Here is a 26534-nt window from a genome sequence, read left to right on the forward strand (position 1 = left end):
GCATTTTTTTTCTACAACCTTAAGAGGTTGCAGAAAAAAATGTTTTTAGAAGCTTCTGACGATCAGGCAACTCAGCTGGGATCGCCAGAGGCTTTTAAAAGCATTTTTTTTTCTACAACCTCTTCGGCTGAAGACGTTGCAGAAAAAAATGCTTTTAGAAGCCTCTGATGATCCCAGCTGAGCCGCGCGATCATCAGAGGCTTTTTTTTACTATTAAAAGCATTTTTTTTGGCCAAAGAGGTTGTAAAAAAAATGCTTTTAAAAGTTAAAAAAAAAAAGCCTCTGATGAGGTGGATGGGGTAAGTGAGCGGTGACCGGGCCGGGGACCGCTTCGGGGGCGTGGCCAGCCAATGTTATTATCGGTTCTCCGAACTACTACAAATTTTTACTACAGGTTCGCAAGAAACCGGGAGCAACCCACCACTGCACTAAATGAACTGTTGTAAGTCGAGGGCTATCTGTAGTTATGCTGAAATCAACTCCCCCAAATAACGTGTTGTTTTTTTTTTGTTCAAATTCAAAATGGTGTAATTGTGTGACAAGCATTTTGCCTGTCAATTTTGCAGTTATGTTTGCAGAAGAGAATTACTGTTATCGAAACAAGCTGCACAGTATGTGCAATGAATTTAGTGAAGTTCACTTCCAAAGGTGCTTTTTTTCAAGAGACCACGAAGCTTCTTCAGCTCCCAGCAAAAGTTTCTTGGATGAGAAGCGAAACGTCTAAGTCCAATTGCCTCTTGAAAAAGCACCTTTAGGCAGGAGTTTCCTACTATTTTTTGGCAAAAGTAGATGTAGGCAATACTTTTATTTTGTGTTTTGGGGAAAGAAGCATGCAATCATTGGGGGGAGGGACGAGAGTACGCAGGGAAGAGAAGAAATGCTGAATGATCTCAAAGCTATTCTTACACTAATTAGTATAATCTTACATTCAAATAAGCAGATTTCCTTGTAATTAAGTTTGTAATCCAACCTTAGTTTGACAATTAACTACAGGTGAAAATTTACTATGTAAATGTTCATTTTATAAACTAAAGAATTTTACTTCCAAAACATAATATATAGCAGTTTATATAATCGTTTATCACAACATTATTTTATTTTAAATGAAATAATTTGTGAATTTTATTTTTTATCTGCTAGCTCTCAGAAAACTGCATTCAACTATGACATGTTAGTGTTGTAGCTATAGTGTGAACGATAAGGAAAGTACGTATACTGTTCATATACTGCTACCACCTACATTATGATCTTTCTGGAACCAAGTATCTTTGTTTTCTGGGCACATTTCACCCAATTTGGAATTACTGAGTATTACAAATTTGTAATACTTGTTTAATGCAAGTTCAAATGCTCTGTTTATTGCTGTGGTTTCTATTATGATCGATTGTGCAGCTGTTTCTGTTTTATATTTTATGTAATTAATATGGATAGTGAGAACATTCTAATTGTTGAATTGTCTAAAATTGAAGCAAATAAAAGCACCCTGCAAATACCTTCAGTGCATGATACCTATCAAGGAATAAAGTGATTCAAATTACCCAACAATTTATGCTGTCCTGTTTTAAATTTAAGGTGGTGATCAGAAGACAGCTAGTCCAATAACCTCATTTGTACTTTATATCTTAGTTCAAATTCCACATGAAACAAATTACAACTGAATGAAATCCTCCAAAGACCAGGAACCATTTACTTAGAAGGGACAGCACAGAAATAATTATTTTTTCAGGAAACGAGGAGAAATGTGAAAACTACTTCAGAAATGAGAACATACTCTTCAAGAGAAATACTTATTAGAAGCCACATAGAATATTACAGTTTCCAAATAAATTGAATTTTGCTAAGAACATGTCTAATTCTAAATATACAACCTTGTGGTTTCAGGTATAGGTGAGGATCATACATTGCAATTGAAACACTGTCCTTTCCCCTCCCCCTTTTCTTTTTACCTGGAGGAGGAATTAGAGGAGGAGCAGTACTAACTGATGGAGGCGGTGGAAGGAATGGAGGTGGAGGAAGATGGGTGGGCGGAGCTCCTGGAGGAAAAAACGGAGGCGGCTTGGAAAAATTGTTGTCTACATCACTGCTGGAGCGTTCAGAAAGAACCTATAAATAAAACCAATTTTATATTTGCCTTTGGACAAAAAGGGAGTGGAAAATGTACTTTCCTCCCTTTCAGGACCTTCTACATCTAAACTAATATTTGCATTTGTCTGCTTCTATTCAATGGAATAATCAAGAGCTTGGAGAGGGAGAGGCAAGTAATGCAACGTTTTGCAATAAACCCTTGAGAGAAAGATCAAATTAGTTTACAGCATATGCCACCCATCAGTGCTCTTTTTGAAATTTCTATATTGCAGAAAGAAGGGCCTACACCTTTGAACACGTGGCACACTTTCATGCATGAATCCTTCACTCGAAGCAGATTCAAAATCTTTCAATCTGAAATTCTTTCCAACTTCCTTCTATTCAATGTATCTAACGAATAAACCCACGGCCTGATCGTGAGTCATATTCCCTGTTTATTTTTTATTTTATTTTGCATATCAAACATAACATTTAGTGTTACGTTCATCTTCTGTACTAATGTAGGATGGAAATGTATTTTTGGGATTGAGGATACAGGTTATTTTGTTTTACATTGGTGAAACAAACCTGAATATTGCTATTCTCATTGGCACGCCGCCTTCCCTCTACTCGGCTGATGGTGATGGTCTGTCCAATCACATCTATTGTCCCGGAAAGCCGCCTGAAAAACATCATTCCATAAGACAATAAAATAAGCGCAAACCATTTTCATAAACATTGTTTTGAAAAATGTAAGGACTGTGTTTTTTTTTTTTTTTTTAATTTGATTTATATGCCGCCCTTCTCCGAAGACTCAGGGCGGCTTACAATGTGCTCAGCAATAGCCTTCATCCTTTTTGTATATTTATACAAAGTCAGCTTATTGCCCCCACAAACTGGGTCCTCATTTCACCTACCTTAGAAAGGATGGAAGGCTGAGTCAACCTTGAGCCTTGGCGAGATTCGAACCCTGCAGTAATTGCAGGCAGCTGGTCTTAGGCAGCTTAATAACAGGGTGCTTTAAACCCTTGTACTACCAAGGCTTGTACTACCAAGTGTAAATAAGAATCACAAAATGGGAATTTATTTTGGCTGGTAAAAGCACAGGAAGTATAGGGTGTTTTTTTTCTACAAGAGCTACTCCAATTTGGTACCCTCCAGATGTGTTGGGACTTCAGTGCTTCAAATCTTTAGGTTAGACAGGAATTTGGAGAGCTGAAAGTCAATACATCCGAGGGGCACCAGGCCAGGGAAGGCTGCTTTAATGAATGGTATAAAATCCCTGAGAAAAAATAATGTACAGTTCTGCTTTGATCAGGATTGTTGCTATCAAAGAATAGTATAGGACAGTGATGGCTCACCTTTTTGCCATCGTGTGCCAAAAGTGGGGGGAGCATGGAGGGGTCACGTACATGTGTGCCTACATTCATAATTCAATGCGCCCCACCTTCCCGCTTTTGGCACGTGATGGCACAGTGGGCCAGGTAGGCTCGTTTTTCGCCCTCCCCAGGCTCCAGAGGCTTTCCAGGAGCCTGGGGAGGGTGAAAATGGCCTTCCCCACCCCCCCAAAGGCCCTCCGGAGGCAGGAAACAGCCCGTTTCCCAACTTCCGGTGGGACTGGAAGGCCCGAAAATCAGCTGGCTGGCATGCGCATGTGCACTGGAGCTAAGCTAGGGCAACACTCACATGCCCACAGATATGCCACAGGTTCGCCATCACGGGTATAGGATCTCCTGCTTGAGCAGAGGGTTGGACTAGAACAGGGCTGTCAAACTCCTGGCCCATAGGCCGGATGCGTCACACGCTGGCCACGCCCACACCCGATTTAGCGAAGGGGGCAAGTCCCGATACGTCATATGACGCCACCATGACGACGTGAGTTTGACACTCCTGGATTAGAAGACCTCCAAGGTTCCTTCCAACTTGTTTATGTATTGACAGGAAAATTCCTGAACTTAGGAAGGTTAGGTCGTGACCTAAAGTTGATATACAAAATGTTTGTTTGTTTGTTTGATTGATTGATTTTTATACCGCCCTTCTCCAACAGGACTCAGGGCGGTGAACAGCCGAGATAAAACATAACATATAAAATTTAAAAAACAGTTTAAAAGACATTAAATAATTTCGGCCCTCAATTTATAACCCAGTTAAAACCAATTTCAAATTAAAACCGAAAGGATGGGATCAAGCCAGCCCGGCTAGATGAAATAGATGAGTTTTCAGGGCCCGACGGAAAGTCTGGAGGTCTGGTATCGTGCGTATCTCTGGGGGTAGGTCGTTCCAGATGGCAGGTGCCGCCACAGAGAAGGCTCTCCCCGAGGGTCGCCAGCCGACATTGTCTGGCCGACGGCACCTCTGTGCGAGCGAACTGGCCGGTGGGAGGCTATTGGCGGCAGAAGGCGGTCTCGTAGATACCCCGGCCCTGAGCCATGGAGCGCTTTAAAGGTGGTCACCAACACCTTGAAGCGCACTCGGAAGACCACTGGAAGCCAGTGCAGTTCACGCAGGAGAGGTGTCACATGGGAGCGCCCCGTCGCTCCCATAATCCCCTGCGCGGCTGCATTCTGGACCAACTGGAGCCTCCGGGTGCACCCCAAGGGGAGCCCCATGTAGAGAGCATTGCAGTAGTCCAGGCGGGAAGTCACAAGTGCCTGAGTCCCTGAGTTAAGAAAGTGAATGAGGCCTTGATGAAGTGGTAGATATTTTGATCTATAGGCAGTAGGTAATTTATATAAAAGTGTATTAATTCTTTTAATATAGTAGGAGTGCAAATGGAACAAGCTATGAACTGCTTCCTACTGAATCTCTCTGGCACGCTGGACAAAATTTAAGAATTAGTAGGGATTACCTAGTCCTACCCCTACCCTGTTCAGAAATTTAGTACTGTTAACGACCCTACCAGATGGTCACGAAGCCTCTTTTAAAATGCCTCCAACAAAGGAGAGTTTGCTTCCTGAGATGAACAGGTCTTCCAGTTAGGAGCAGTTTTCTCCTGACGGCCAATCAAACTCTACTTTCTTGTAATTTAAATCCATTTGATTATTCCATTTTTATAGCCATGCGCAGGGCTTTGGGTTCTGAAACAATTCTGAGCTGTCTGTCCTTCTTCTACATAATAGCTGTTTGGGATATTTTAGAAGAATTGTTATGTGAAAGGGATCTAGGTGTCCTAGGCGAGGTGGCCCCCCAACCTTTTGGGCACCAGTGACTGGTTCCCATGGAGAGAGGTTTTTCCGTGGCCTGGAGGGGGCGTGGTTTCACATGCTGCCTGCATCCCGCAGATGGGGCTTCGCTTGTTTGCACGATCCAGTTCCTATCCTGTGTCCGCTGCTGGTCCATGGACCAGGCCGGGGGGTGGGGGGTTCAGGATCCATCCTAGTGGACCAATACTTAAGTATGAAGCAGAACTATGCTGCAGCAGTCAAAAAAGCCAATGCAGTCCTGGCTGCACTAACAAAGGGATAGTATGGGTAGTCCTTGACTACCGACCGTTCAGTTACAACAGCATTGAAAAATGTGACTTATGACTGTTTTTCAGTTACAACTTTTGCAGCATCCCCATGATCATGTGATCAAAATTCAGATGCTTGGCAGCTGGTCCATATTTATGACCATTGCCATGTCCCAAGGTCATGGCATCAACTTTTGCAACCTTCTGATGGGCAAAGTCAACAGAGAAGCCAGATTCACTTCACAACCGGGTTAGTAACTTATCGGCTGCGGTGATTGACTTAACAACTGTGGCGAGAAAAGTTGTAAAATGGGACAAAACTCGCTTAACAAATATCTTAATTAACAACAGAAATTTTGGGCTCAATTGTGGTCATAGGTCGAGGACTACCTGTATCAAGATTACGTGAAGTGGTAGTATCGCTCTATATACTGCATTAGTGAGACCACATGGGGAATGCTGCACCCAGTGCTGGTTGCCACGAAGATGCTGAGACCCTTGAAAGAGCATAGAGAAGAGCAACCAAGATGATAAGGGAGCTGAAGGATAAAACGTACAGAGAATGGTTAAGGGAACTAGGTATGTCTAGCCCAGAGGTCTTCAAACTTGGCAGCTTTAAGACTTGTGGACTTCAACTCCCAGAATTCTCCAGCATAGCATAGCTGGCTGGAGAATTCTGGGAGTTGAAGTCCACAAGTCTTAAAGCTGCCAAGTTTGAAGACCTCTGGTCTAAACCATACAAAAGCAACAAGAATCCTTACAATTTTTTCTGCTTCGTAGCATAGAAATGTTAGGTCGTGGACCAGAGCTTGCCTTCTGGAAGAGGCCATCAAAGCCAGCTAACTTGTGAGCCCTGCACAAGATGAAATTGAAGTAACCAAAAACCAAATACAGGTAGTCCTTGACTTTCGACCATAATTGAGCCCAGAATTTAGATTGCTAAGTGAGGAATTTGTTAAGTGAGCCCCATTTCACAACTTTTCTTGCTACAGTGGTTAAGTGAATAACTCCAGTTGTTAAGTGAATCTGACTTCCCCATTGACTTTGCTTGTTAGAAAGTTGCAAAACGGGACCATATGATCCTGGATTACTGCAACCGTCATAAATACAAAGTTGTCAAGCATCTGAATGTAAATTACATGACCATGGGGATGCTGCAAGGGCCATACGTGTGAAAAATGGTCATAAGTCACTTTTTTTCAGTGCCGTTGTAACTTTGAACAGTCATTAAATGAACTATCTTGTAAATCGGGGATTACCTGCTGTATTTCCCCTCTGGAATTCACAATTAAAACCAAGCTAATCTCTGGCCTGCAGCATTTAGCCTAAGAAACTAAAAGGACGCCAGTACAAATTAACAGCATCTGGAGACCTGAAGAATATGGCACGTCCATATTCACCTGCAATTTTCTTCCCTTGAGCACAGCCTCTCGGGTAGGAATCGTGGTGGCGCAGTGGTTAGAATGCAGTATTGCAGGCTACTTCTGCTTATTGCCAACTGTCGGCAGTTCGATCCTGACCGGCTCTAGGTTGACTCAGCCTTCCATCATTCTGAGGTCAGTAAAATGAGGGCCCAGATTGTTGGGGACAACATGCCGACTCTGTAAACTACTTAGAGAGGACTGTAAAGCACTGAGGCAGTCTATAAGTCTAAGCGCTATTGCTAATCAGTATTGCATTTGGAAAACAGAGCCATTGTAAGGCCATTGTAGTAGCGCAGTGGGGATAAAGGCTAGCAGAGTAGGCATTAAAGAATTATAGGATGAATCCAGGTGCAGAAAATAATTTAAAAATTGACTGGCACTCATGAAATTTGCTACTCCTATGTGAAATAAGAATGTTCTATGTGTTCATTTTATGATCATCATGAAAAAAAAAAGGGGGAGGAAAAATCCTAATGGGCTTTGATGAAATTAATCCAGAAATATTTTAAATTTTAACACTCCCCAATTCTATAATGAAGTATACATAGAAAATACTCTCCTCACAATTCTAGCTGCGTATTATTATCATGATTAATCTGTATTTCTACTTCCGCATCAGTGTTGGTAAAATAAGTTGATGTACCCAAGTCCAGCCCAATTCCATCTACTGAAGAAAAATATGGCATCGTAACTTTTTTTAAAATAAAAGATCATGTGCTTTAAAATTTTCTTACCTTAGTTCAGGTGACTCAGACCTCCCATATCGAGCCTGCCACTTCACCGCGCCTGAACTGGTTTTCCTGACTGCAGTGCCTGTCTGCGACTGAGAAGAGGCGCTGTTTCTGGTGAGATAAATGTTCTAGGTCAGGGGTCACCAACCTTTCGGACCTCAGGGACCCCTAAATTCATAATTTAAAATCCCACGGACCATTAATATGATCTGCCTAATGACCGGCTAGGTGGGCATGGCTAGGTGGTCATGTGACTGGGTGGGCGTGGCCAGTCACCATGGCTAGGGGGGAAGTAGCCTCCCTTCCCAGCCACTCTTTGCCTGTCTGCCGGGCTCCTTAGGGCCCCAACAGGAAGCAGTTGTTGGAGCTAAGCAGCCACCACGAGAAAGAATTGGCAAAACAGCTCAGTTCAAATTGGATCTGACCGAGAAGGAGGCTCAGCAGAAGCACCTCACTCAGGACTAGGAGCATAGGCTTTCCAAGCAGAGGGAAGACCTGCGGGAGTGCAAGGCCAGATACAGGCGCCTGGAGGCTCAGATAGTCAGCCAGTTCCAGGCCATGAGGCAGTCCCGCTGGAACGAGGCCCTCCGGCTCTTTGCCACCAGCGGTGCTTCCCTTCAGCCTTCGCTCAAAGCCCCACACCAGGAGGCTGAAGCAGACCCCAAGTCAGAATTTCTGCCCTGCTCCAACCCACACAAAAAGACCCGAAGGGGAGACTCTCTGCAGGAACACAAACGTTCATTGCACGTATCTGGCCCGGGGGCCGTAGTTTGAGGACCCCTGATTTAGTGCAATATAAAAAATGCAAATAATTTTTCTGCGGACCACCAAAATTTTCTCGCCGACCACCAGTGGTCCACGGACCACCAGTTGGTGACTGCTCTTCTAGGTCTTTCTTTTCTTATGTTTCTACCTTTTCCTATTATCAGACACTATTTTCTACCCCTCACTCTTTCACATTAATTTCCCCCATTCCTGTGATTCTGGGGGGACATGGAATCATTCTAATAGTAGTCTAGAGATGTTTTAACAATATTCACTAAGTGGAATCTGCATCTCATATTATCCTAATTAAAAACACAACCACGCAAACAAGCAAAATAACCAAACAGAGCTGGATTTATCCAAGTACTATACAGATCCAGAGAAAGAAGCTATAATTAGCTTTTGGTTTATTTTTCTGTTTTGTTCCAGTAAAAAAATTCAGATTCTTTTGATTCACCATTAGCATCAATATGGATAGAACCATTCATAATCACACTTGAGAAATCAGAAGTGAAATATACATATATTCATATATTCATGGCAAAACAATTGCAACATTTATAGAATCCAAGAATAAAATATAATGCTTTTAAATTGCTGGGCCTAAAATATAGGGTGTTTTTTTTTTTTTACAATAATGTACTGCTTGATAAAAATCAATTTTAACCCATTTGAAATTTCTACAATCTGAAACAAAATATTTAATATTACATATAATCATGGCAGCCAGACTGGCACTAGCTCAATATTGGATAACGGATGAATTGCCAACAGATCAACTAATAATCCAAAAAATTTACAATTGTGCGGAAATGGATAAATTAACATTTGAGTTAAAAGATAAGGTAGACTCAAAATATTACACGGCATGGAATAGATGGTACGATTGGATAATTCAAAGAAATGAGAGAAAATGTAAAATTCTGCAAGACAATAAAATTAACAAACAGGCACCCTCAATAAGATAAAGGATGTGATAAAGTGACAAAGTCACTTTCTTCATTTTTTTTTTCTTTTTCTGTTTTTTGTTTTGAGTAAGTAATGTTGTTTGGATTAATATAAATGTATTTTGTGTGTACTTGATATGGTATTTTATCTTTTTATGTTTAATAGTTTGGTTTTTTAAAAAAAAAATTTCTACAATCTTTTCAAGTGAGTAGAAATTGGCATCCCGCCCCCACCCTCCCGAGAAAAGGACAATATATAAAATGATGGCCAATATTCTTTCATCGTGTATTACATCACAAATATTCTTTCAATATTTGCGATGTAATACAAATATTCTTGTTTCCCTTTTTTATAGGGACATTTAAAAAAAAACTCTAATCAATCAATCTTTATTCGGTTGTAGACCAGCAAGCAGGATACAGAGATCAGTTAATATATTTTCTAAAATATCTAAGAGGGATTAGAGTTAATACTATGGCATACTGTGCAGACTATAACTAGCACTTGGCTGTGGAAAGAGAAATGAAATCAGATTGATCTGCTAACAACATTTTAAGATAAAACAAATTAGAATGACCAGGGTAAAAATAAAAGTAAATAAAAATTTAAAAGAAGGAAAACAACAATCAAATTGATTAAACCTCTGAAACCAAACAAGGCTCCTGAACATGACTTTATCTCAGCAGAGGTGATCCAAAATAATCGAGATAGGTGGGTATCTGTTCTGGCTTCGCTATTCACCTGCATCAATAATCATGCTAAAATTCCAATGATTGGGGACTAGCTCTGGTCATCCCAATCCACAAATGGGGAGGCAGAGATCTACCTGCCTCCTGTTACCATCCCATCAACCTCCCTTGTGGTCAGCAAACTATACACCAGATATCGTATAACAAGCTCTTGGACTAGTTCATAAGTGAGAATATTTTGGCTGACGAGGAGGCGGACATCAGAGAAAGAAGCTCAATCACTGACCATGCTCTAACCTGCCCCCCCCCAAAACATCTAGTTGAAAAATACTCCTCTTGAGTGTGCTCCTCACACAAAAAACTGTGATCGTTTATTTGAGAAAATCGAAATGAATTCAGTAGAGGCCAACATAGATCATATAAAACAGGATTATTAGCTTTCAATAGCATTCAACCGGATTATGAGCTTGTGTTCGAACTATTTTATTATATAGTAGTTAACAAGAACGTCAGCAAAATCAGTTAGTCTGAAATAAAGCATCGTGAAAAAAATTAAGCAGGTTGCAGGAGAATAATGACCAAAAGGAAAACAATATAATTCTTTTTACATTTTCCTGATTGTATTACTTTGCCTTACTTAAGATGTCATTCAGCTACATGTTCAATAGATATCGACTTTACATGTTTGGCCAATGATAGACAAGCCTTATGACCTCTTCAAAACTAAATTTGCATTTTTTAAAAAAATTGATCAAATATAAGAAGAACCTTGACTACAACCTACTCCAAACAAATCTGAGCCAACCACAAAAATTAACACTATAGATATTAAAGTTTAAGCTGCTAGGCAGCGTTTGTTTATATATGCTTAACAATACACAAGTAACATTATGGGATTCAAAGTAGTTACCTCAACCCAAACTAAATGCATAGTATAAACTTTTGTAAAATCTAATCAAAATCAGCTGGCTTCTAAACCTATTTAAAATATCATCAACATGCCTGCTTGCTACCACTGATTGTCACTGACGCTCTGTATCTCAGATTATATCAAGATTTACAACCAAAGGATGGAAAACGCAAGATGTGAGAAGGTGGTGAAGAGATCTTTTGTTCAGCTTTAAAAAGGGATAATAGCAACCCTGGAAACAGTTTCTGTCCCCAGCAGTTCGAAAGTGTGGCTAACCAACTGACCTGTTTGACGGGACTCCTGTCTTGAATAGGGGTGGGGGAGATGTAAACTCAGTTTTGACCGGTGGAAGTGCTACTTCTTTCTCCATATTTCCAGTTCTGCCCTGCTGCACCTTCAGAATAAAGTTTCTTCATTAGCATTACCTATTGCAAGATAACGGACCTCTTCCAATAAATTAAAGGAAACAGCAATAACAACAAAAATCCTATAATTCCTAAATATGGATGCACACACTTGCAAACTTGTTCTTGTGGCTCCCATTCAAAGTCCCTCCCTGCTTCATTTGTGCAAGGAAAGGTCGTTTCTCAAAAATTCCAACAGCCACCCTGAAAATAAATTGTTTTCAGAATAGGAAAGGGGAGAGTAATTTATAATTTAGTCTGTAGTATTATGAAGCCAGGGGGGGGAAAATCAAAGTAGAATCCACCAAAGATTTGTGTTTTTATGCTTCAGCCCCTGCAAAGTATTTAATAAAAATGTTTTTCTTCAGTATGGAATAGGAATAAAAACTGAGAAATATAGAGTACTTCTGAACAACCAATATTTTACCAGGAAAACTCAGCTCCACTGTGGGAAAACAGCTCCACGTGGCATGTCTAGGGAAAATTAGCTAAGCATCTGGTGCTCTTATTTCCATCAATCCCTATACTACTTTTCTCAAGCATCAGAAAAGCAAACATGTAAAGAATGAATATTAAAAAAAACAAGTATTAAGCAAAGCCTAAAAATGTAAACTAATATTTTCCTGCAGATTGGTAAGGTTCACAATAACTTTCACTTGCTATTAAGCAAAGCAAACTGAGCTGTATGCACAAATAAAATCTAAACAACTGGCAGTTATTAGTTTCTTATAGGGGGAAACGTATTTCTCCTCAGGTGGGGGTGGGTGGGAAGCACAAATACTGTATGGCTATAAGCATAGTTTCTATTTTTAAAAAAGATTGTTTTGAACAAGACCGGCAAAATATCCTGCACTAATGCTAGTTGGGGGAAGAGTTTCATACCTCTTCCTGTATATTAAAAAAAACCATTATAGTAAACTATAATAATATGCTGTTCTAGTCCTTTAAGACAGTGGCCCCCAACCTTTTGGGCACGAGGGACGGGTTCCATGGAGAAGCTTTCCGCGGACCATAGGGGGTGTGGTTTCGTGTACTGCCTGCATCCCATGGATGGGGCTTTGCTTGTTTGTGCAGCCTAGTTTCTGGCCTGCCTTAAGAGCACTAGAGTTGATCATCTTATGCCTACTTTAGAAAAGCATAAAGTGATTAACAAATTACGGTGGAACATTATAGATTACGTAGACTTCTACTTCTATACAACAACAATGGATAGTTTTCACATTTTTCATTGGATTACATTAGTAAAAAGCATGAATGGACAATGTGGCATTATGGAATATTACAGGAAAGCACAACCCTGCTTATATACCTGTGATGGTGATAAATCTGGAGTTGAAGGTAGAAAATATGGTTCAAATCCTCAATTATGAGGTAGCCTTGATCAAAGTCTCTTAGGTAATAGGTACAAATGAAATAGTACACAAGCATGACTTTAAAAAAAAGTGAACAAAGTAATAAAAGGATGCTAATTCAAATCTTCATATTAGCTATGCTTATATTCAGCTTATATCAATTCTTAAGTATCAAATGCTGAACAAAATACTGCACACGCTGATTGAAAACGGGGCTTCCTAGCCAAAATTTCTGTACATACTCCTTCGCAAACATAAAATATGTAACCTGAGCAAGGTTACAGATGTTAAACTAACCATCAGTATTCACATCTGTTCTCCTTTTTAAGTAATAAAAGGCTAGAATGCTCCAGCCTATTAGAGGCAGAAGAAAAAAATAATAATAATAATTGGGAGCCAACCAGACAGACCCATCCTACAAAACATTCTCTACCAGGTCCATTTTCTATCGTGTGTTAAAATAGCATTTTATTAAAACAATGAAATAAAACAACTGAAGTTTCTCTTCATGGAAAAACATGCTTTCTACATTTTGCAAAACTGTTGTGTTGGTGTAAAAAATAAAAATATCAGTCTTATGGCAAAATTAAGGCAATTTTCTCAAGAATATATTGGTTTTTAAGTACCCACCCATATCTTCACACCATGTAAGTGATACATATTAACTTGATGTGCATTTTTTTTCTCAGGCATTCTCAAATGCCTAGTCAATTGTAACCATGTATCTATAGTTGATAACTTCTTACACTGGCATGAAGCAGTTCTCAATCCAGCAGAGAGTTCAAGTCCTACCACAACAAGGTCTTGTCTAGGATTGTCTTCAGCCTTAGAAGCACTCAAGAAAAAGCTAGAATTTGCTGCTTCACGATGCCACTGAGCCTAACGATGCGGTTTCCGAAAGTCCTTCTAGGCATATTAGAGATTGGTGATTACTATATATGGCTATTAATCAAGTTTGTGATCCTGATTTATGACAATCTAATGATGTCTTATATACGAAGATAGGGATGTGCAAAAGTATTTATACACGAACTGTCCAAGGAACAGACGTTGGCTCAACCAACGGGGGTGGTTGATTCTGTTACGGAGCTGTTCTGTTTCAATATAGGCTGAAATGGTTATTACTGAAAGTAGTATTTCAGGCAGGGTGGATAAAAATCAATGATTTAAAAAAAAAAATCAAAAAAATCTGATTTTTTTTATTTAAATCTGATCTTTTTTTATTTTTATCGAATTTATTTTAATAAAAAACTTTTGGGGTAAAAATCTACCGTAAGATAGTTTTCTATTTAAGATACAGAAATAATTTACTTTATTCAGCATGAAATGGAGCTTAGTTATGTAGCAGGAGGCTGTATATTCTGCAACACTGGGACTATCGGTGAGTCAACAGTGGGTCAAAGGAGTAGCAGAGATGACAGTTGCTCTTTAAAAATTATGATTTAAATCGAGTTGATTTAAATCAATCCTTTTTACTAGTGATTTAAATCATGATTTAAATTGTGATTTAAATCAACTCGATTTAAATCAAATCCACCCTGATTTCAGGCAAGGAGGGTAAGAGTTAGCAACAGTCCAGGGCAACCAAGAAAAGGGGGAAAAGACAACACTGCAAAAGGAGGAGGGGCACAATGGGATATGCAGCAATGCTAGCTACATGAAGGCAAGAGAGAGTAAGTGCCGCACACATCAGCCTTGTCCTACTCACTCTCTATACTCACTCCGGTATCCTGTGCATTTTGCTTCAGCAGAAATAAAAAATAGTAAAACCATTCCAGGTTTCATTTCCATCAAACTATGCCACCCCCAATATTAACGGCAAAACTTTCAGAAAGTTACGGCAGCCTTTGTTTCGTTTCGGATTCAAAACTAGACACACATTTTTCTCTTTCGTGCACATTCTTACATGGAGGACAATTTCTTCGGTCAGCAAAATTCGGCCTGAACTTCATTTTTGAGTTGGGCCACCAAGAGAGAGAAAGCAAGGATCAAATACTAGACCAAAAATGATACATGAAAATCTGTTTTAACGGAGCGACATATCTCACGAAAAGAATGCAGCATATACATTACGTAACTGTCACAGCAATCATTAGTACATTATGCCATCAAGTCATAAGAGTTGCAACAAGAAAGATAAAAAAATAAGTGATTCTACATGCAGCACATCTGGAGAACATACTATTTTTAGAAAGCTGGAAAAAAAAAACAGCTACGTCCACTTTTGTGTTTAGACTCAAAACTTGGAAGTGGTATGGCAAACAGTAATTAGAGTGACTAAGGAAAGTTTACCAACATTCACCTTAAAAAGACTGTATGTGCCATCTGGAATCTCTGTCCCTGGCGTTACTTCCATAGCAATGTCTTCGGCCTAAGTTAAATAACACATCGCCCATTAAAACACCACATTATGGACTGATGGGCTACAACACAACTAACAACAGGTTACAAGCTAGTTGCAGTTGGTGATTCCACATTACCAACACAGAGGCCAACAAGGAAATGGAGCAAAATGGCTGGATGATAGGAACAAGGAAGGAAGGAAGGGAAGGAACTTTTGAACCACACAAGGGTTGCTAACGCTTTGTGTGGAATCTAACTTTTGAAGGAAAATGGTTCTACAATTGGGAAACAAGAGGTTCTTTTCATTACCGTAATTTTATTTGTAGCTGCGGTAACGGGTAAAATTTCGAGCCCCATTCGTATCCTCTTTTGTTTTTCACAGTAGGCTTTCCAAGTGTCTTCATTAAACCCATAATTGAAATAATCTGAGAGATCAGCGCCTTAGAAGAAAACAACAAACATTCTAGAAGTTAAATGCAACTACTAGAGAAATGCGGAGGAATCCTGCCTTCCACAATGCTTTCTAGCTACGGGTTTTCCAAAATGAAAAGCAGCTGAATAACCATTCTGGGGAGGAGAAAAAGACTCTCTTTTTACAGCACTCCCTTTTGTTTACTTCCCACAACCACGTAGCTATGTTTTATTACTTAGCTGCGCTTCAAAGGGGAGGCACTTTTTCCTACGTTAGATAAGCCGAAGTAGCTAAAACGTCAAAACATTCTGAGTAAAAAAACTTATAAATGCAAAACACGCAACAACATAGTCTCATGCATCAACTCCAACTGAGTAATACTTATATTTTCTCTGCCTCTTGGAAGTACGGTAGCATTTTATAAGGACTGGGTCTACAACATGCTGTGATTAAATTGCTCCTGAAATAGGGATTATGGACACATTTCGTGCGTTTAGTTGAAACAAGAAAATCAATTTTCTGCTCACCTGTGGAGTTTTACTGACATGTTTTTACAATGCTATTTATTTCTGTGCAAAGTTTTCTACCTGGCTTTCTCCAAGGTTTATCTTCAAAAGAATCCAAATCAACTTCTAATAGTGGAACACCATTAATGCTTCCTGGTGCATCAAGATCAACTCCTTTCACTTTGGTGCCTATAAAAAAAGAATACTTATCTTATGAGCCCATGACAAACAACATATAACATTATAAGTTTCTTATACTATTGGCACAAATGAGCCTGATAGTTCTCTTACACTGTATCAATGCAACGTGGAATCTTAAGAGATATGAGTACAGAGCATAGCATTATTTTTTCCTATTTTCTTTCTTTGAGCTCTCAGTAAATGCTTACCAGAGGATCCATAACTCCGCCCTCCTGTTTTAATATTGAGATTCACTGGTGCTGCTCCATACCTAAAAAAATAACATTTTTATAGTAAAGGGTAAAAGATGAACAAGATTTTTGAGGGAATGATTTTTTTAAAAAGTGTTCGGAAGTGCAGTAGTGTGCACTCACTTTAAAGAAGTGACAACTTCTGGCTCAGCACAGAATACCTCAAGGCTTTTCCTCAGTTCTCCATACATGCATGTACAAATAGTCCTCAGGGAAACAATGACAATTGGGACTCTAATTTCTATCACCTACTGCCATAATTGTAAAGCAGAATGTCTCATGACCACACACTGCTTAGCAGTTCTCGCACTTCCAATTAAGTGAGGAATGTGCAATTGCTTCACTTTGCTGCAGTGGTGAAATCCAATTTTTTTTACTACCGGTTCTGTGGGTGTGGCTTGGTGGGCGTGGTCTGGCTTGGTGGACCTGGCTTGGTCGATGTGGCAGGGGAAGGAAACTGCAAAATCTCCATTCCCTCCCCACTCCTGGGGGAAGGATATTGCAAAATCTCCATTCCCACCCCTCTCTGGGGCCAGCCAGAGGTGGTATTTGCCGGTTCTCTGAACTACTCAAAATTTCCGCTACCGGTTTTCCGAACTGCCCAAAATTTCTGCTACCGGTTCTCCAGAATCTGTCAGAACCTGCTGGATTTCAGCCCTGCTTTGCTGAATGTATTTTGGAAACACAGTCACAATTTGGTTTTTTTTACTTGTGTTTGATCCCAATAGGAAATAATGTATTGTTGGAAGAAACGTCCATCTGGGTTCAGTTCTAAGTGGAGGAAAAGACACTGGAAACATGGAGGCTGCTTGGAAAGATGGTTTAATGGTGGACAGAAATCACGTGGCTTGAGTTCCTGAACAGGAGCACATGGCTTGAGTTGACAAAGGGTGGGGTGGGGGTGGGGAGGCAGGAAGCTGCTTTGTCTTTAAAACCTGTTTCTCCATTTCTCATCCAGGGAAATATAATATTCTGCCTTTTTAAATATTTCCTACAATATTTCATCCTTCTAGGAGAGGGGTGAATGCTAACTTCCTACGGTATGTAGCTCAGATTGAACAGTGGAGTTGTTGGCGCTCTCTGAGCTTGGTTGTTTGCTTCCAGGCATTTCACTATTCAACAAGGTAACATCATCAGTGCTTCTAGTGAGCTTGGCGTTTGCTCTCGTTTATATACAACAGCTTGTATTTAAGTTAGTTTTAGAACACTGAAACTGACAGGCAAGCTGCTGTATATAAATAGGGAACAAACCCCACACTTACTCACATTGATTGTATGTGATTGTCAATCTACTTGATTTACATTCAAATCTACTTGATTTACATTCAAAGAAACTTTACTGTCAACTGTGACAAGTATTGCTGCAGTTTCAAACAAGCGTAAAACCATTTGGGACATAACATGAAGTAATTACTTTTAGCATTCTTTACAGCATACAACTGTCTTCAAATCTATTACAGCAAAGTAAACAAAAATGAATTTTATAGATAGCATTAGATTTCTCTAAAAGTGAGGTTAATTGAAATAGCACTTAGCAATAGCATCTAGATTTATATACTGCTTCGTAGTGCTTTACAACACTCTCTGAGCAGTTTACAACATCAGCATATTGCCCCCAATAATCTGGATCCTCATTTTACCAACCTCAGAAAGACGGAAGGCTGAGTCAACCTTGAGCTGGTCAGGATCGAATTCCTGCCTGTAGGCAGAATTAGCCTGCAATAGTGCGCCACCACGGCTCCTAATAAATAACTCTAAATTCAGAGGACCCAGATTGTTGGGGGCAATATGCTATTTAGTATACTGTCTTTGGTGAAAGCCGCCCAGAGTCCTCGGAGAGTGGGCGGCATAGAAATATGAATAAAATAAAATAAAATAAAAATTTCAGTATTTTTATGGCAAGGCCCATTTTGAATTTGTATGAGAAAATTGGTAAAATTACCAAAAAGCTTTTGTAATTAATGCACCGTCAGGAATAAAGCAAGAAGGAATACAGAAGGCAGGCCCATGGGAACATAGATGGCTGCTGCTGAATGGGAGAGAGAGCAAGTAACTGCAGAGAGTGGGTTGGGGAGGGAGTGTAAGGATGATGAGAAATGCTATGTGGGTCAGGAAAGGCACAAGAGGCACAGTGCAGGTCAGATAAGGTCAGGGCGGCATCTCTTCCGCAGAGATGCTGCATAGGTTGGCAAAGTTCTACAAGGGCGCATGAGTGATTGACATGAACACAGAAGGACTTGGGGGGGGGAGGGTAAGGGGGGGGAGACTTGCCCAGCAATTTGCAACATTCCGTCAGCCTTCCCATTGACTTTCTGGGGAAGCTGGCAGGAAAGGTTGCAAATGGCGATCAGATGGTCATGGGTACTTGGCAACCAGTCATTATGTGAGAACAGGTTGCCAAGAAACCAGACTGCAATCACATGACCACAGAGTTGGTCCGTTAGCTGAAAGCAATTGTTACTTGCTTCAAAGGGACTTTTCATAAACCTGCCTTAACTCAGGACCTGAAATCCAGATGGTTAAGCAGTAAACAACTTACCCATACTGCGGTGCTCCTGTTTTAATATCACCAATAGTGACTTGAACATCATCTTCATCATCGTCACTATCACTGTCACTGTCATCTTCAGCCTCTGTCACTTTCTACAAAAACAAGAGACTATAATTAGAAATTACATATAATCCAACTAAGGTGGAAGTACCAACTACCTTTCTTGATACTATTTGAAAAGGCAACTGTATTATTGTAAATTTACAGCATTTCAAGATATGTTATAGAATTCAAACTTGTAGTGTCATGAAAACAAAACATAAAAAAGGAGGCCATAAATCTCCATCATTAAGTTAATTGGTTTTCCTATCATGTACCTAAATAAAAGCATTAGGTGAATTATTCACAAATAATCTTTTCAATGTTGATTATTTAAATGTGTTGTGGTGGCACAGTGGTTAGAATGCAGTACTGCAGGCTACTTCTGCCGGCTGCCTGCAATTTAGCAGACTGAATCTCACCAGCTCAAGGCTGACTCAGCCTTCCCTCCTTCCGAGGTTGTTAAAATGAGGACCCAGATTGTTGGGGGCAATGTGATGACTCTGTAAACCGCTTAGAGAGAGATGTAAAAGCACTGTGAATCGGTATATAAGTTTAAGTGCTACGTGCTAAATCTTATTTAGTTTTAGTTTAGTTTTAGTTTAGTTTTATTAAATTTGTATACCGCCCTACTCCCAAAGGACTCAGGGCGGTGAACAGGCACAAGATAAAATACAGAAATACAAAAGTTAAATACAAATTTGATTCCAATGTAAAATATCATAACTACGTAGTAGGATGGACTTGCAGGGCCGGCGCAATGTGTAACATGTTCACACTGGTGCAATAGGACTGGGAGTTTTGTTAATATGATTTATTGGGTTAGGGATTTTCTGTCTTCGCTGTGAGTTGTATTATGTTGTGGGGGGTGCACTGAGGGAGCTCAACCAATCTCATTGTGCATACGCTGTGCACTGACAATAAAGACTTGAAATTTGAAATTTGCTTGGTAAGAAAAATGTCTACTTGCCACAAACAAAACACATTTGCAAGACACAAACAAGAAGGTTGTCTACATTGAAGGCATTTTCCTTCTTTTGAGTCAAATGTGACTTCTTGCTACTACATGGCTTTCAGAAGTGGCTTGCCAATGCTGTGTTCTTAAGACTAATAAAATAATTGTCCTATGGTCATCAGACAGTCTTTTGTGTCTAAGGCAGGGCTACAATTCCAGTTTCTTGCTTTTAATCCAGAATCTTTAAACTCTAAACCAAACTGCCACTCATTTGTTGAGATATAAATGAGCAAAATACAATATCCTGGTAAGCATTTTGTATATGAAAAACGAAAAAGCAGTGGTGGAAGAGATTTATTTGTATGCAGAAATAGAAAACGGGGAGAGACTTCTTAGCTGTTTCAAATCTGAAACACTTGTAGATATGCAGAGAGGTGCTTGAACGTTTCTGAACACTTTTGAATTTTCAATGTTGCTGCTTAAATATGATGTAAAACAGGGGTCCCCAATCTTTTGGATCTCAAGGACCACTAAATTCATAATTTTAAATCCCGCGGACCACTAATAAGATCTGCCCTAATGAATGGCTGGCTGGGCGTGGCTAGGTGGTCATGTGACTGGGTTGGCATGGCCAACTCGATGTCACTCACATCGAGGGATGCCTTGCTGGCCTCTACTCACCCCTCTCCTGCCAGCCACTCCTCGCCTCCCCATCCGGGCTCCTTAGGGCCCCAACAGGAAGCAGTTGTTGGAGCTAAGCAGCCACCACGAGAAAGAGTTGGCAAAAAAGCTGGCTCAGTTCAAATTGGATCTGACCGAGAAGGAGGCTCAGCAGAAGCACCTCACTGAGGACTATGAGCATAGGCTTTCCAAGCAGAGGGAAACCCTGCGGGAGTGCAAGGCCAGATATAGGCGCCTGGAGGCTCAGCGGGCTGAGGTAGTCAGCCAGTTCCAGGCCATGATGCAGTCCCACTGGAACGAGGCCCTCGGCCTTTCGCCACCAGCGGCAGTTCCTTCTAGCCCAAAGCCTCGCACCAGGAGGCCGAAGCAAACCCCAAGTTGGAATTTCTGCCCCCCCTCCAACCCACACAAAAAGACTCCGAAGGGGGAGACTCTCTGCAGCAACACAAACGTTCATTGCACATATCCAGCCCAGGGGCCGTAGTTTGAGGACCTCCGATTTAGTGCAGTATTTTAAAAAATACAAATAATTTTTCTGCGGACCACCACATTTTTCCCACGGACCACCAGTGGTCCATGGACCACGAGTTGGTGACCGCTGATCTAAAACATGATGCACTACTCTTCACACAAGCCCTAAAGCTAGATAAAGGGGACCAAGGTTAAAGAAATGAATCAAAAACATCATGTATTTATTGAAGACAATAATCCACAGCTACATATTTATGTGTGGCAAAAGTATGTGAACCTCTTAAATTTGTCAATTCATTTGAACTGGAAAGTAGGACTCAGGTGTTACTGTCAATGGGATGAGAATCAGGTGTGAGTATGGCAGGTCCTGCCTTAGTCAAAGAACAGAATTATGACTATTATCAAAATCTCATATTCACGACACAGCTATGTGGAAATATGGCTTGAACAAAGGGGATTTCTGAGAATAATTACTGATGCTCACAATTATTGATGTTGATGGCTAGAAGTTTAAACCATACCCAAAGAGGTCAAACACCACCAGTTTACTATCAAGCAGATCACGTAAAAGTGGAGACGATTCAACACATTGTTACCCTCCACAGGAGTGGTCCACCAACAAGATCACCCCAAGGGCAAGGTATGCAATACTCAACATCTAAAGAACTAAAAGGCTCCCTTATATTGGCAAATGTCATGTTCGCGAGACCACCCTGAGGGAAACACTGAACACCAATGGCGAGCTTGTCAGGATTGCAAGAAGAAAGTCACTACCCTCCCAAAAGAACATTGCTGCCCATCTATAGGTTGCGAAAAACCACCTGGATAAGCCAGAAGGCTATTGAAAGAAATCTTTGTGGATGGACAAGACCAAGAAAGAATTTCGAGGATCTAATGAAAAGGATTACTTTTGGAAAAAAAGACAAACACGGTGTTCCACCATAAGAACCTTACCCCATTTCTGAAACATAGGGCGGCAGTATCAAGGTTTGGATCTCTTTTGCTGCTTCTGGACCAGGATGGCTTGCCATCACTGATGGAGCTAGGAATTCTGAATTGTGCTAGCAAATTCTACAAGAGAGGGTCAGGATACCTGTCTGTGAACTGAAGCTCAACACAAAGGAAGTCACGCGGCAAGACAATCACCCAAAATACACAAGTTGTACAGCCAAATAATGACTAAAGCAGAAGAAAGTTAATGTTTTGCAATGGCAAAGTCAAAATCCTGACCATAATCCTATAGAAATGTTGTGGAAAGACCCGAAATGGGCAGTTCATACAAAGAAGCTCATCAACATCGCTCGAGTTGAAACTGTTTTATCTGGAGGGATGGATTAAAATTCCACTCAGCTGATGTGTAGGACTGAAGAGTTATCAAAAACATTTGTTACTGCTGTGCAAGGGCACACTAGTTACTGAATAGCAATAGCACTTATATACTGCTTCACAGTGCTTTGCAGCAGGGATGGGATTCAGCCGGTTCGGGCGTACCAGTAGCTCCGATGATCAGCTGAGAGCGATCCAGTTCGCTCCGACGATCAAATGGGTCCGCCCGTCCCTGCGCTATAACATAAAACTATTTCTTTTGTTTTAAGCCCTGCTGATAGGCGCAGCAGAGCGGATTGCCGTGCTTCAGCTGTTTTACTCACTCTGGATTCAGTAGAAGGTAACTTTCGATCATAATATGCATGTGTGGAAGCGCGGGTTTGGCACGAATGCGCGCACCGAACCGGTAGTTACAACCGGTGAATCCCACCACTGCTTTGCAGCCCTCTCTAAGCAGTTTACAGAGTCAGCATATTGCCCCCAACAATCTGGGTCCTCATTTTACCGATCTCAGAAGGAGGGAAATCTGAGTCAACTTTGAGCCAGTGAGGATCGAACCCCTGGCAATCAGCAAAATTAGCCTGCAATACTGCATTCTAACCACTGTGGCTTATACTGAAAGCAAAGGTTCACATATTTTTGCCATACACAAATCTACCCTGTTTCCTTGAAAATAAGACATCCCCTGATAATAAGCCCAGTCGGGCTTTTGAGAGCATGTGCTAAAATAAGCCTCCCCCAGAAAATAAGCCCTCCCGAAAATATTTAAACGCAGAGCTGGGAATCAGGTAAGACGGCAAGAGGAGCCCCTACTTGCTCCACGCGCCCCAAAATAATAAGACCTCCCCGAAAATAAGGCCAAGTGCTTATTTGGGGGTTCAAAAAATGTAAGACAGGGTCTTATTTTCGGGGAAACACGGTACAGCTTTGAATCACTTTCCTCAACAGAGAAATGAGGAAGTATGTTTGTGACTTACTTGTTTAACTGGATTCTTTTTATCAAGCTTTGGGGCTTGTGTGGAGAACAGATCCCATTTTAGATCATATTTATTCAATAATACTGAACATTCAAAAGTGTTCACAAACCTTTTAAGCACAATGGTACTGGTACTTTGAACACTAATAACAGGGCACACCAAGTATAAAGAAATCTGCCAGAAATCTCTAACAGGTAACAGCTATTGGGGAAAGTACTGCACTCTTTTCTAGCCCATCATTTAATCATTCAGCATTAGATGTGTAAAGTTATCCTCATACTCTCAAGGTTGAGAACAATTTCAGTACCAATAAAATTTGCATTCTGGACTTAATTTATCACACAGTGAAATCTAATAAAATAAGTTAGTAACTTAAAGGAATGCTCAAAAATGGTCCATTTGGAGGACAGAATATTCCAGGGAATGCTAAATAAATAAATAAGTTTCTCTTCCGTACTATGTCAATCTAGGATTGTCCTGGAAGCTTTTTAAACTTTGGAAGTAATGCAATAAAATTGCAGGTCTGGAAGATGTTCCCCCAAATGTTCTGTTTCCAAAATAGACCCACCCCTAACAAATTACTATACCCATAGTCTATATCCAATTGGTCCTCATGAATGGCTTGCTCAAAAAATTTTTTTTAAAAAAAAGATTTCCATAGTTCTAGTTTTATAAAGAATACCATTTTCACTACGCCATTTTCAGCTGCTCCTTCTTCTTCATTTCCCGTTGGGGTTGGAACCCTTCAAGATAAAATAAAAGGCATTAGCTGGTTGACAGGGACTGGCATTGGTTTAAAAAATAAGTGTAATTTAAATTATTTGATAGAAAATACTAATGTTTTTTTTTCTGAATTATGGTTTTGCTAGGAAAAAAACCAACTTTTTCAGCAAAACTTTTATTTCTGGGATATAAAAAATACATCCAGTAATTAAGCAGAGTAACACTTTGATACATTATTGTCTCTCATTGTCCCCATTATTAAAGTATTAAAGTAACCGGGTTAAAAAAAAACTTGTAGAGTCGTGATGGCGAACCTATGGCATAGGTGGCACGCGGAGCCACATCTGTGGGCACGCGAGTGTTGCCCTAGCTCAGCTCCAGTGTGCATGCAAGTGCCAGCCGATTTTTTGGCCTTCCGGTCCCACCAGAAGTCGGGAAATGGGCCGTTTCTAGCCTCCGGAGGGGGGGGGCATTTTCATCCTCCCCAGGCTCCAAGAAAGCCTCTGGAGCCTGGGGAGGGCGAAAAATGGGCCTACCTGGCCCACCATGCCATCATGTGCCAAAAGCAGGAGGAGCGTGGGGGGGGGGTCATGCGCACATGCGGAGGGGCGGGGCGCATTGAATTATGGCTGTGGACACGCGCACGCATGACCCCCCCACACTCTCCCCGCTTTTGGCACGCGGCGGCAAAAAGGTTAGCCATCACTGTTGTAGAGCATAGGTTTTGTGAAGTATACAAGACAGTGATATTTTGTACCCTATCTTTAGTCTAAGCTTAGAAATGGCATATATTTTACCATGTCTAGACAATTATGGTATTGACACTCAGAGGGACTCTAGTCCTAAGAGAACGCTACTCACAGGACATTCGCTACTCACAAGGCCAGAGTAGAATAGGATTTTAATAACATTGATTTATCATATTAATTTAAAAAGTAAATCAGAAAAATGCTCATTAAATGTTTTTTTTTCAGCCCTGAGGTTCCAAATCAACTAGGATTTGAAGTAAAATGAGCATAGATGACATTACTTAATAATGAAGTATTTTCAGTTCATAACATAACTCTAACAAGACTTGCCATCCCTGAGCTACACACGTGCCCGACTAATGTAACTACATGTAACCATGAAATTATTTAAACTACTTTCTCAAAAACGTTCTAAACAAGTACTATAAAATTAATCTCCTAGGAACAGCACTACAAAGATACACAATAAAATCTATAAGTCTACTGAAATCATTTCCTTCATCTCATAATTAAAATTGTGTTATCTATAGCAGTGGTCCCCAACCCCCGGTCCGCGGACCGGTGCCGGGCCGTGAAGTACCTGGCACCGGGCCGCGCAGCGGCCGGGGGACAGGAACGCTTCAGCACAAAGGCTCCTGGGCCGTGCGCAATGGGCCTGCGCAAAGGCTCAGGCTCCTGGGCCGTGCGCAATGGGCCTGCGCAAAGGCTCCTGGGCCGTGGCCCCACCCCTGCACGCGCTCAGCGGGCCGCGGCCCCACCCCTGCGCGCGCTCAGCGGGCCGCGGCGATAAAAAGGTTGGGGACCACTGATCTATAGAATCTATTGTACCAAGTTTCTTGTATGGCTATTTATAAAAAACCTCCATAGAAATAGTTATGCTCACTCTGAATTTTATTGGACCAAGAATAAAGTTTGTATAATCACATTTGACATTTCATTACACTAAAAACCTGACAAATGCAGGTTAAGTAACTTCAACTTTTATTGAATTAATAAAGAGCATTATTGGATGTTGATCTTCCATAGCCCAATTCAAAATACTGATTTTATCTTTTAATGACCTGGAGAAATTCATAACTTGGTTATCTGTATTATTTGGATCTTAGGAAATCCTTATGGAGATTGATATTTGCTTTTTTAGGATAATTTATTTTATTGTTTAAATTGATATGCCATCCATTTAACTGTCAGTGATTCTTGACTGGATGCAACTCTCATCTTTCCGAAAGGAGGTTAAGACATTTCTCTTATAATTTTACATTATTTTAGTGTAGTGAAGGTTGATTTAACATAGTTCTAACAGTGCAAAATTTTAAAATTATTTTTCATTTCTTATCAAGTGCTTCTTTTCAGAAAAACAGCATAAAATTCTTAAAATAAACCCTAAAGACAAGTGCAGAAATGTGGGTTCAGCTGTTTCTTAATATTCAATTCAAAACTGAACAATAGGAATGAGACTGATTCCACACCTCACAATGAATGTTACAAAAATACTCACCTAACAGGTGCTTCCTCTGGCCTTTCTTCTTCATTTTCATCTTCAAGAAATAACAAAATCAAATCAAAATTATATCTCAATATCGTAGTATCAACCAGAATCACTTCATGATTTGTAGAAAATTCATTTATTTA

At 40.5% G+C, this 26534-nt stretch overlaps 1 protein-coding gene across 4 annotated transcripts in view; it reads right to left on the bottom strand.

Annotated features, from left to right (window-relative positions):
* The window catches only part of FIP1L1 (factor interacting with PAPOLA and CPSF1), a 44259-nt gene that overhangs the window by 14286 nt on the left and 3439 nt on the right, over positions 1 to 26534 (bottom strand). For 3 of the 4 annotated variants that reach the window (XM_070949087.1, XM_070949084.1, XM_070949083.1), the window contains exons 2-12: positions 26401 to 26440; positions 24113 to 24173; positions 18970 to 19073; positions 16389 to 16450; positions 16081 to 16188; positions 15391 to 15521; positions 15041 to 15109; positions 11267 to 11376; positions 7674 to 7781; positions 2653 to 2746; positions 1947 to 2103 (exon numbers count right to left, since the gene is read on the bottom strand). In XM_070949087.1, the coding sequence (XP_070805188.1) occupies positions 1947 to 2103; positions 2653 to 2746; positions 7674 to 7781; positions 11267 to 11376; positions 15041 to 15109; positions 15391 to 15521; positions 16081 to 16188; positions 16389 to 16450; positions 18970 to 19073; positions 24113 to 24173; positions 26401 to 26440 (1044 nt within the window). The remainder of the gene's footprint in view (positions 1 to 1946; positions 2104 to 2652; positions 2747 to 7673; positions 7782 to 11266; positions 11377 to 15040; positions 15110 to 15390; positions 15522 to 16080; positions 16189 to 16388; positions 16451 to 18969; positions 19074 to 24112; positions 24174 to 26400; positions 26441 to 26534) is intronic. The other variant, XM_070949086.1, reaches the window with a different exon arrangement.

This window comes from Pituophis catenifer, unplaced genomic scaffold (genome assembly GCF_029215685.1).
Source record: "Pituophis catenifer annectens isolate HBS135680 unplaced genomic scaffold, rPitCat1.0.hap2 SCAF_8, whole genome shotgun sequence".
NCBI classification, from domain to species: domain Eukaryota; kingdom Metazoa; phylum Chordata; class Lepidosauria; order Squamata; family Colubridae; genus Pituophis; species Pituophis catenifer.